We start from the raw sequence: 12,326 nt of genomic DNA, 5'->3' as shown, positions 1-12,326 counted from the left end.
TATAAATACATTGATGTGTTTACAATAGAGTATAGTAGGAACAACAGATACAATTAACATCTTAACGGTCATTTGCAAAGCCATAAAGTGTCAGTCTTACCATAATAGGTGGATGTAGTGTCATTTTGGCTTAACCTTTTAAAGAGGAAGTCAAGCCAAATGTTTTCTTGACAATAATGGGTCTATGCACCCAAACTAGAATTTGTGGAATCGCATGAATTAAGTAGCAAAATGCACATTTTGGAATCAGTCTGCTGTTAAAATGATGCAAGTCCTGACTATCGATACCTTTTGGATCAACACAGGTGGGATTTTGGGACTTCATTTATATTTCATGAATGCAATGCTAATTAGAATGTCTGTGTTTACATGAGTGTGAAAAAAATTGGGGTTTAAATTTATTGTTACCTGTGGAAGTGGTGACTGATTTAATGGACCAAGGGGAGATACTTGTGGTTTGAAAGCCCATTGCTCCTGCATTGGTTTTTTAGCTGGTACTTCAGCACTAGATGCAGGGTAAAGCGGGTACGCATTGGCTGGATGCACCACGGCATCTGGAGGGACCTCAGGCTTTAGTGGCGTCTGCAATGGTTTTTGAATGGGTTCTTGAGGGCTACGCATAGGATATAGAGGATCGGGGTATGGATCAGTTGGCTGCTCCACCTGACCTGGAGTGACCTCATGATTTTGTGGATTGGGCATTGGTTTATTGGTGGGTTCATTAGGAGTGGCCACAGGGTAATATGGGTAGTACGGCTCAACTGGATCATCCACTCGACTTTGAATGACCACAGTCTTTGGTGGATTAGGCATTTTGGTGGGTTTTTTTGGGTTAGGACTGGGCACATGATAAATTGGGTGGATGGAAGACTTGGGTGGCTGATCCACTGGACCTGGAGAGACCTCAGGGTTTTGTGGATCAAAAAGAGGGGTTTTGACTGGTTCATTTGGATTAGGCACAGGTAGATAAGGGTACGGAAAGGCATATTGATAACCTGGCTGCTGCACTTGATCTGGAGGGACCTGAAGTTCAGGATTTTTATTTGGGATTTTAGGATTGTGCATTGGATAACGTGGATAGACGTGATAATATTTTGGCACATGTGTTTGATCCAGAGGGTTCCCAGACTGTTGTGGAACTCGCAAGGGCTTATCGTTTCCTTTAAGTGCAGCTCCGGGCAAGGGGTTTAAGGGAAAAAAGTTGACAGGCCGATGTACTTCACCTGGGTTTTGCGGGTGGGATGGGGTTGGCACATTTTTAGGAAAAAATGGATAGCGATAAGGATAGAATGGTCGACTACCTTGACCTGTTTGTGCCTCTGGGGTTTCTCGCTGGGACGATGTAGGCTTGTGATACGGTGTTTGAAACGGGTAAAAGGCTTTGTTCGGAGAGGCTGGGTTTGCTCCTCGATGTGGTTTTACCAGTGGGTTTGGCAAGAATGGATAATATGATTGATGAAACTGACTTGAGGGGACTTCATGTCGTTGTGGCTTGTGTGCAATAGCTTGAGTCTTGGAATTAGGCAAGACAGGATAATATGGCTTCTGCATGTGAGGGAATTCAGTTTTATGTGGGGCAGCCGTGGGCTTTTCTACAGGAACAGGTGTAGGATTAGAAGAAAATGGAGATTCCGGCATTTGTGGTTGGGATGGCTGCTCTCCATGACCAGAAGGGGACTCTGGTTGTAATGGATCTCCAACAGGCCTGAAGTTCGGTGGTACCACAGGTTTGGAGGGACTTGAAGGAAGCAAGCCTATGTTTGATGGTTCCAGTTTTGTGGGTGATGGGCTTTTTGTTGTTACGGGTAGACCTGGGGCCATTGATGGACATGAAATCTTAATTGTTCCTTCACCAGCCAATTCAAGGGTGTAGCTCTCTCCCTGAAAGAAAAAAATAACGATCAATCATTGAAACACTATATAGAACTTAGCTGAAAACAGTAACTTTACCCTCTTCTTCACACAGGCACCATAGTTGACAGAAAGCACTGCACCTTCACCATGATCCACGACGCTAATCCCACATTTATGTAATGCAGCGTTTATAAACTCCCATGTTCCATTTACTGTTGATATACAATGTGATTAGTTCATTAAAAAAATCTGCAATTTGGACAATCATCAAAACTAAACTAAATAGCAACTCACCATTTATTTTAATTTTTGAGAGTGGGACAATCAATTCCATTTTCACAATCATGCCTTCTGTATGGCATGTAACCATCGGCGGGCTGGATGAAGGTCTCGTCACAGGGCATGACATCCTCATTGGTAAACCCAACCAAATTAAGGGTAGAATATAAGAATCCTCCTGGAAAAAAAAAATCCAATTATCGTGCGTTTTATTTGCTACACGGGTTTAAGAAATGTTATTAATTTACAATATTTCTTTAGAATAGTTATCATTTTTAAAATCACAACATAATTCATTTGTCAAGTGACTGCGCACATTTGTGAAAGCTCGTAACAAAAGTGCCAAGTTGCCATCAAGTCTTACCTCCAGAGTGACAAAACAACCATTATAAGGGGCAACCAAGATCGTTTCTTTTTGTGTTTCTCTGATGGTGTAACCACAACTTTGTGGAAGCTTGGATAGAGGCAACGGAGTCAGACTACCTAGGACACAAATTCAATTTAACAGGTAATTTGGAAGTAGTGAGGAATTGAGTATTTCTTGCATTTAAGGTGAAATATTCCAAAGCCTAAAACATACCTCTATCCACCCATATCAGCGATCCAGGAGTGGAAGCAACATCTTGGACTTGAAGTTTCATAGAGTCTGTCGTACATTCCACGTTTGGATCCATTCTAATGAGCTGATGAGTTGCAGCTTGGGATAATTGTTCATCCTGCATACTTGCTTGCTTGTAAAAATCCCACCCTTTGCAAGAAATAGGGGTTTAATATATAAATACATTGATGTGTTTACAATAGAGTATAGTAGGAACAACAGATACAATTAACATCTTAACGGTCATTTGCAAAGCCATAAAGTGTCAGTCTTACCATAATAGGTGGATGTAGTGTCATTTTGGCTTAACCTTTTAAAGAGGAAGTCAAGCCAAATGTTTTCTTGACAATAATGGGTCTATGCACCCAAACTAGAATTTGTGGAATCGCATGAATTAAGTAGCAAAATGCACATTTTGGAATCAGTCTGCTGTTAAAATGATGCAAGTCCTGACTATCGATACCTTTTGGATCAACACAGGTGGGATTTTGGGACTTCATTTATATTTCATGAATGCAATGCTAATTAGAATGTCTGTGTTTACATGAGTGTGAAAAAAATTGGGGTTTAAATTTATTGTTACCTGGACGTATAGTAGGACCGCTGTGACCAGAATCATGAAATACATAATTTAGAGAACAGAGAGAGTGGCCAGAATTATCTACTCTAAAGCCAAATTGTACAACTATTGAACTACAAGAGTGAATTTCGGCAATAACAAGCCACCCCACCATAAGTAATGACATTTCATTCAAGATCCACAAACAAATACAACTGACCTAAATGGGTAAACTTGAGCTCCAAAGGGTTAACTGAAAATAATGTCATGTAGTAGGTTTCCTTTAAAGCACTTCACAAATTTTGTGAAAAAGTAAAATATCACATTTAATTTGCGAATACATTTAGTAGCAATGAGTGTGTGGGTGGGGGTGGAGTATTAACACGTACCCATATCTCCTTGGTAATCCGAATCCTCACCCAAGATGTGACTTGAGGCAACCGGATGGGAGATCAACAGTCGTCCGCTGTAGGAACCGTCACGTTTGCTTGGAATTGGTGCAGAGTTCCATCTTGATTTAAACGCCAGTTGGGAGCATTTGCACAACGTACCGGAAGTAAGCACAAAAAGTCCAAAATACAATAACATCTTTGAGCCTCCATGCTCTCTACACGCCATTGGAACTAAAAAAGAAGGCGCTGCATTGAGAGAAAGCCGGGTTATCCTGTGCTGACCATTTAAAATAGTCGGTCGCACACAAAGGATTAATAATGAAACAACTAGGCAGGTCGCACCATGTGTTATCAATGACTTAATTGTGTGGGCGGCCCCAAATTTGTTCTATTGAAACCAAGGGGCGGGCCATGCGGTGAGTACCTGAGCCTTCGATGTGTCTCAGCCAATTTGACATTTTCCGATTCTATAAAAACCTGACATAATAATAATAATAATTAATTACATTACATTTTAAGCGCCTTTAAAAGCTCCCAAGGACACTTTACAGTAATAATAATAATATGTTACTCTTTAAGCGCCTTTCAAAGCTCTCAAGGACACCTTACAGTCACAGAGCACACAGATGTGATCCGCTGGGGTTCTGATTTAGCTAATAACTATACAAAACATGAAATAATTTGCATTCTTCTGTACGGCTTGTGTAATATCCGCATATGAAAATCTATACAGACGTTTTGTTTAAATAGTTTTTCTCTGACCAAACCAGTCAAAAGAGCAGAAATATATTTTCATAAGTCGGCTGTTCAATTTTAACCACAATGGATCAAGGTAATTGATTTTTGGTATTAAGAGCATTGCTGTTAGAAACCATTTTAAGTCACTGTCATTAAAAACCAAAGACCAATTTTTCAAACATGATTTTGTGTTTTTCAATGGGTGTACAGTGGACGGCCAGTGAGCACGTCCGCCTTATAAAACAGAGGTCCAAGGTTCAAGCTCGGACTCTCCGGCCTTGCTGGGGGCCCTTTGCATGTTCCCCCTGTGCTTGTGTGGGCTTTCGAACTACACTACGTGACCAACCATCCAATTTTCTGCTTAGCCAATCCGTACTTGTGGGGCACTGGGGGTGCTCCAGCATAACCCCTCTGTCATTGAGCGCGAGGTTGGGGGGGGGGGGGGGGTAGGTGGAGGGGCCGTCTCTGTTCACTCATCATTTGAGGTTCAGGATTGCTCTTTGCCAAAGTCCGTTTTTTTGGGTTGAAGAAATTAAAATCATGCATAGTTTCCAAAGTCATCAAAGAGACAGACACATTTTTCTCTCTCGTTTAATTCTGTACATATTCCACAAAGTCTGGAGATGACTAATGCCAAAATGTCCCTTCAGAAAGTGCCATTAAGTTATATTTTGCCAGGGCAGCAGGTAAAAATCCAACTAGTAGCAACACATGAGGTTGATTTTTATGGCACCGAACACACAATTCTTGGAAGTTTATCACAAGACACCTTACAAATGTTCTTATTCCAACCAACATCACTTTCAATAAATTTAGTGTACACAGCATTGTTTTTTTTAAGCTATAATACTTCTAAGTACCATACGATGACAATTTGTGAATACATCTTGGATGACTAAAGCACAATGCAAATAATGACAAGGCGTGCGAAGCCCAACACCCTTGGTTTACAGTCAATATGCATTCATGTAGTTTTCAGTAGTTCATGAAGTCAAAAATGAAAAACAAAGTCTATTAGTGTTGACAAATTTAAAGTAGTGTCAAAGTCTTAAAGGAAAAAAAAGGCGCTGTTACAATTTTACAACTTTCTGAAGCCGCCTACGATTTTATTATTATTATTTTTTAAATTAAAGTCAACAAGTGATGCCAACAATCATCTATCAGAATGGAGGTGAACATATCCTTGTACAATGTTCGTTCCAAGGTGGGAACAAATGGGGAAGGAGGACGCGGAAGGGGGTAGTATTTAACAGCCAATTGGACAAATTGGAGGGGGATTATTGATAAATGTGAGCTGTCACAGGTGCAAAGACTCCATAATGAATGGAAAGCTGTTTGAGCATTTATTCAATATCCTCGACATCCATCTGTGTACTATTGCACAGATTTGTCCTCTCCAGTGTTGCACTACTAGGACTCGTCACAATTCTTTCACGACTGTAACCCTATGCAGGATATCAACAACTTCAAATAAATGCGCAAGTGGCTTTGTTCTATTTGGCTCCAGTTTAGCGTTCTTAAACGAGTACTCCTTGTCCTCACGAACTGTACATGTGAGACATAGTAGTAAGAAAAAATATATTAGTCGCTAGGAAAAAAAATGTGCAGTTGAGAAATGAGTAACAACCAACTAGTTAAAATCTTGTTCTTCACTAGTCTACTAGTTCTGTAACAAGGTCAACTTATGCAGTTTTAATTTACCAGTAATTTTGAGCCACCCTACAAACGAGGACAGTCTACTAGTTCATCAGAATCAGAATACCTTTATTCGTCCCACAATGGGGAAATTTGCATGGACCTCTAACAGGATACCAAACTACAGTAAAGTCTCGTTATATCGATATCGGATATATCGATAGTCTTGGTTATAACGATACTATTTCAATGCACGCACGGAGAAAATTACATGCAAACAGGGTCGGATATATCGATAGTCCCGGTTATATCGATATTTTTTCGGACTCCCTTGAATGTCGATATAACGAGACTTTACTGTAGTTGACTAGTCAACTAGGAGGCTTTTATATCACAAATTTACCACAACTGACATTTTTGCACAGAGGTATGACATGACTCAAGTGGTCTCAGGACTAGTGGACATTTTAGTGTTACGAGTATAGTCCAGGTAAGTTAGTAGTATATGACGCATGCCTACTATTTGGGACCAGTAGTGTTGCTAGTAAGGCTTAATTATTTACCAGTAGGTCAAAGTGACAAAAGTGCGAGAAACATTACAAGTAAGATATCTTTGACATTCATCTTGAGAACCAGTGTATGCACTTTGTATTTAGCAGTAGAACATGTCAGCACAGCCATAGAGTGCTTAGGATGCTCCGCCGTCCTACGAGTGCGGACAAGGAGCGCACAAGTGCAGTAACGTTTAGCTGGACGTCAACGATACTGAATCAAGGCTCAAAAGCCCCCATGATAATAGTAGTAATAGCACGGATTTGTCAACCAAGGTGTATTTTTGCTTCACTATTCGTCTGCAGTTGTCCAAGTAAGGACCAAGTATTCATCAAGGTACCTTGCTAGATATTAAATAAATGTGGCAACTGTTTGCCATAAATGCGTTTTGAGCATTTATTTGCAGTTCGTTCATCCCCCACCTAAAAAATTCAGTGTATTTGTAGGTAGCGTATAGGCTCAGTGCTCAATTGTCTGGACAGCCATTGGAGCATTTATTCAAAATCTTACTGTACCTTTGGCTACTTATCAAGGATATGAAATAAAGAGTCATACAGCTTTCCATGAGAATGCGTTGAAGTATCAAAACGCTGTCCTTGGACTATGCTCAAACAAGAAACCAGCATCACATCTTTTCAAGACCACATCCAGGTACGAGAAGTAAGATTGTGATGTGAGGGGGGTGGTGTCCATTTTTTTTTTTTTACACAGATCCAAGTTTCAGTCAGCGTGAACGGTTTTAGTGGAGGCAGATAAAAAGATGTTTTGGCTGGGGGAGGAGTGAAGATCCAGGGGGAGACAGAATCAAAGCAAATATGCATGCAACAAAGCCAACATGCTGAGGAAAATGCCCTTTTCTCTTTTTAAATTAGCAACGAGCGAAGCAGATGTCATACAAGGCAATTTCAATTTTTATGACACTTTGTGGTTACTTTTTTGTGTACACTCCTTTGGTTTATAAACATTGAAACAATTCCAGTGATCATGCCATTGCAGGAGTTTCAAAAAAATATCTCATAAGGGTGGTGGGAGAAAAAAAACGTGGCTGCGTAGTTAAAACAAGAAAGGGGGTGAAAGAAACACTTTTGCCCTTTAATCCTGGAAGTATGTGGTGAGCTGTTAAGGTAGATGGATGGTGAGGTTGCTTAATATCCAGCCTTCCTCAGGTATTCCGCCATATTATGTGCTTTCTTGTTAAGATTTCCACCATGGATCGCCTCCTTTCCCATGACAATAACCAATACTGGGGCACATAGAGGGGTGGGGGGAGGGGCGACAGAGAGAAAATGAACAAAACAGAACTGTCCCCGCCCCCAGGTGATGGAGGGGGAGGTCCAGGTGTCTGGATCTTACCACTCTTCAATGCTATAAAGGTTTCCATGACATTTTGACAGCTTTGCAGGAGAAATCTTAACAGCAATATTTATTTTCTCTTCTTCATGTCCCTCATTTTTTTTTAACCTAAATGAGCCTGGGAAACATTAAAAGCCTGAATCCCGCAAATATTTTGCCATTGAGTAAGCCTTCTTATTCAATCCGCCTCCATGGACCCCTTCTTTTCCCATTACAAGAACCAAAACTGAAAGACAAGAGAGGGGAGTAAGGGAGGAATAGGGGGTAAAGGAAAAAGGTAAGAAACGAAGGAAAGCATCCCAAAGTTCAGTATTTTCATGAGAAGATGAAGATACAGGTAGATTGTAAATTTTGTGAATCTCTTTCTTGTACTTTGATCCATAATTGCAGTAAAGTGTGATTTCTGGTTATAAAAACTAAACATACTAAAAAAACGTGGTAACAAAGAATTTGACTGGTGTATGAATGCAATTTGGTTTGAGCTGTATTATAATCTTACAGAGCCAGATATTGAAACGTAGCATCGAAAAAAATGAAATTTAAAAAAAGTGTGACTGTGATCTTTTTATTTGATTTTATTATTTTTGATTCTGCATTGTATAACTGAAGTGAAAGGGGCTGGAAGAAAAGGAGAAAAAGGGTTAATTTCATGGTTCCTCCCCCCTCCATTGGATATGGACAGACAGGGAATGTTGATGCAAGAGAAAGGCTGAAACAGACTTGAAAAGCTCAAAAGAGAAAATTATTAATTAATAACGTTGAATGGGGGAGGCTTAAACCATAAAAAATAATAATGATAATAAAAACATTATAAAATATCATACTTACATTGCTGCTTCAAAAACCTCACAATACCTCCCAAAAAGTTAAACTGCTGCTTTGCCCAGTCCGATACAGCAACAACTAATCATTTCAAAGAGGCAACGTGCCAATATTTAAGTTGAACGGATCTACGAAACATTTTTAATTTAATTTACAAAGCAAGAAAATACCTTTTTAAAAATAAGTTCTAAAACTGTCCATTTACCTTGCCCAGCTCGTCCCACAGAGATGTTGTACGTGGGTTCTCCTCCTTGGCTCTTTGTCCTCATGTCCATTGTCCAGTCGCCCTCGTCCTGGAGGCTGTCTCTAAGCACCGAACACTTCTTTGACCCCAGGGTGAGACCGCAGGTGTAAAAGGTCTCTCTGTCTTTGCCGACCAGAACGTCAATTTCTTGGGACTGGGGAGGGAGAACAAACACACAAATACATCAATAAAAGCGTGCACCTTATTAACATCTTCTGCAGTTTATTAAAATTAATTTTGCAGTCCTTTTGCTCAAATCGATTCTGAGCTGCCGATTTTTTACATTTGGATAACACAGGGAACAGTGGTATCCATTCCCAGGAGAGTAAGACGACAACACGTCAAGAAGGTTGCAAAAGAACCGAGAACAACATCCAAATAAATTGCCTCAGTTCTGATCAGTGTTAACACACACATACACACAAAGAAAGCACACACACACACACACACACACACACACACACACACACACACACACACACACACACACACACACACACACACACACACACACACACACACACACACACACACACACACACACACACACGCGCGCGCACACACACACACACACACACACACACACACAAAGCATTCCAACCACTACCAGCAAAATGTGTAAAATATCTCTTTGGACATTTTAATGTGAAAATGTGTAAAATCGGGGAAGATTATCTATCATGAATGAGTGCAACATTTGGGGAAAAAAGGACAACAATAGAAAATATATCATATTTGGTCATTTTACATGAAAACGTGAGGTATTTGAGTAATGTACAATGTTGCGGGATACGAATGAATGAACGAACGAATGTATTGTTGTAAAATACTGGATTATTTTGGGAGGGGAATTAAGAAAAATATGCACATTCATAAAATAACAGTTGAGGAATGAATTGCGGCCTAGGCATCGATACATCTGCCGGTAACTACATTATCATTGATGCCACATTCAAAGTAATTAGAAATGACGAATCGCTTTTTTCCACCGATGGGAGCAAAAATCCCACAAGGGCACAATAACAATAAAGCTGATTTCAAACGTTTTTCCTGTGACAGATTGATCAAATGTCAGCGAGTATAAGATTCAGTGTGTATGTTGTGACCACAGGTAACCGGCAGATCGGCGGCTTAACGTTAGCTAATCATCACAGGCACGGCACACAAAGAATGCTCCTTTTACTTCAAAGCCGAATCCGATTTGCTTATCGGTTCCGAATGAAACAAACTGTGGGAGAGAATTTCTTGCCATCCACAATCGACTTTCAGTGTGACTGTGATGTTTTGTGTTTGGGTCCACGCCCGTTTTCAATGTGTCTGGTCGCACACGAGGCGGCGAAACAATCCTGCGGCGTTTCCATAGCCAATAAAGGCCAGCGATGCGTTAGCTTAGCGTAGCCGCTAGTTGGCTAGTCATTTGCATAGATAACGGATTTTTTTCCCTCCCCCCCGGCGCTTTCTCTGGCAAGCATCGCACTGAGATTCTAAACACTTGACACTCACCTTGCCTCCGATTTCATATTCTTACCGTGATATTGTTAAAAGTCCCACCGTCATGTGCTGCCCAAACGTATTTGGCGTCCAAATAACCAACAATGGCGCTGTCCTGACAGCAGCCATCGGCCATCAGGTTTTCCACGTAGTTTTGCCAAGACATTTTGAAGAAAGACAAAGCAGAGATACAAAAGAGCCGAGGTTGCGCGAATAAGATACCAAGGAGGAAAGGAGAAAAATTCGGGAGCCTTGGATGTAAGCCACCACAACTCGGACGCGCTGGGGCGGCAAAGAAAGCCGGGGCACAAGTGCGGCTGCGGCTGCGGCTGGCTGGGTGTAGTCCGGATTTCAGATCACTCCGCACAATGAGCATTCACCTCCACCGGCGTTTTTTTACGGCAGCAGGCGGCGGAAGAAAGAAGCAAGAGGGAATGAGCGAACTGTCTGGGGGAATACTGGCTTGGGATTCACACAAAGGCATTTATTGTTCGAATGCTGAAGAATTTGGCACCTGTTTGACACCTGTTTTATTTGATTTCATAACAAAGTTTGGTCTTCCTGCGTTTCTTTCAACCGTGCCAACTTTTCACCTCTGTCAGGACATATTGGGTACTATTTTGTCCGAAATAATTTTCCCCACGAATCCACATTCTTGACAAGATTTTTCTTTCTGAGTGTTGTACTCAATCTTTGGTACTATTTTTCATGTTTCTTGACGTCACATAGTTTTCATTATTTCCATGTTACAAGCAATTGATTGATATCACATATTTCCTCGTTCTTCCACATTTCTTTCAATTTTTTGTAAAAGTTCGGACTTCTCAAGATATATTGTAAACAAATTGCTGCAATGTCCAAATTTTCAAATGTCCAGGGAAAATATTATCTATATATATCATCTCATCTCATTTTCCATGCACAAGGCGGGGGACACCCTGAATTGGTTGCCAGCCAATCGCAGGGCACACAAAGACATACAACAGTCACTCTCACACTCACACCAAGGGACAATTTGGAGTGGTCAATCTGCCTGCCATGCATGTTTTTGGAGTGTGGGAGGAAACCGGAGGACCCGGAGAAAACCCACGCGGGCCCGAGGAGAACATGCAAACTCCACACAGGAAGGCCGGACAGGGATGCGAACCGGCGACCTCTGCACTGCGAAGCCGGTGTGCTAACCACTCAACTATCGGGCCGCCCGCTTCAAACATAAATATATAAAATTTACATTTTTTGTCAAGAATCAACAAGTGGGACACACGTGAAGTGGAACAAAATTTATTGGATAATTGAAACTTTTTTAACAAATAAAAAAACTGAAAAGTGGGCCGTGCAATATTATTCGGCCCCCTTGCTGTAATACTTTGTAGTGCCACCTTTTACTCCAATTACAGCTGCAAGTCGCTTGGGGTATGTATCTATCGGTTTTGCACATCGAGTGACTGACATTCTTGCCCATTCTTCCTGGCAAAACAGCTTGAGCTCAGTGATGTTGGATGGAGAGTGTTTGTGAACAGCGGTCTTCAGCTCTTTCCACATATTCTCAATTGGATTCAGGTCTGGACTTTGACTTGACCAGTATGCTTATTTTTGAACCATTCAACGTAGATTTGGCTTTATGTTTTGGATCATTGTACTGTTGGAAGATAAATCTCTGTCCCATTCTCAGGTCTTGTGCAGATACCAGCAGGTTTTCTTCCAGAATGTTCCTGTATTTGGCTCCATCCATCTTCCCGTCAATTTTAACCATCTTCCCTGTTCCTGCTGAAGAAAAGCAGGCCCAAACCATGATGCTGCCACCACCAT

General features: G+C 41.0%; 2 protein-coding genes across 3 annotated transcripts; both read right to left on the bottom strand.

Moving 5' to 3' along the window:
* Nucleotides 1-350: 350 nt before the first annotated feature.
* On the bottom strand, nt 351-3,945 carry LOC148891537 (uncharacterized). Its single transcript, XM_089008671.1, has 7 exons — nt 3,680-3,945; nt 2,714-2,881; nt 2,498-2,616; nt 2,149-2,311; nt 1,951-2,066; nt 451-1,881; nt 351-359 (listed from the first exon to the last, which is right to left on the bottom strand). The coding sequence occupies exons 1-7, from the start codon at nt 3,906-3,908 to the stop codon at nt 351-353; spliced, it is 2,235 nt and encodes a 744-aa protein (XP_088864797.1). The 5' UTR covers nt 3,909-3,945.
* A 1,050-nt stretch (nt 3,946-4,995) lies between these two features.
* Nucleotides 4,996-10,862, bottom strand: pfn2a (profilin 2a). 2 transcript variants are annotated; one of them, XM_089008641.1, is made up of 3 exons: nt 10,555-10,862; nt 8,988-9,180; nt 4,996-8,186 (listed from the first exon to the last, which is right to left on the bottom strand). In XM_089008641.1, exons 1-3 carry the CDS (start codon nt 10,681-10,683, stop codon nt 8,089-8,091), a joined length of 420 nt encoding a protein of 139 aa, XP_088864767.1. In that variant the 5' UTR covers nt 10,684-10,862; the 3' UTR covers nt 4,996-8,088. The 2 variants fall into 2 exon arrangements, with proteins under 2 accessions (XP_088864767.1, XP_088864766.1); XM_089008640.1 differs by having other exon boundaries at nt 4,996-7,850; nt 10,555-10,855.
* Nucleotides 10,863-12,326: the final 1,464 nt, after the last annotated feature.

Source organism: Hippocampus bargibanti, linkage group LG11 (assembly GCF_051943395.1).
Source record: "Hippocampus bargibanti isolate YZ-2025 linkage group LG11, ASM5194339v1, whole genome shotgun sequence".
NCBI lineage: Eukaryota > Metazoa > Chordata > Actinopteri > Syngnathiformes > Syngnathidae > Hippocampus > Hippocampus bargibanti.
The sequence above is the reverse complement of the archived record's forward strand: the minus strand, read 5'-3'. Positions and strand labels throughout refer to the sequence as shown.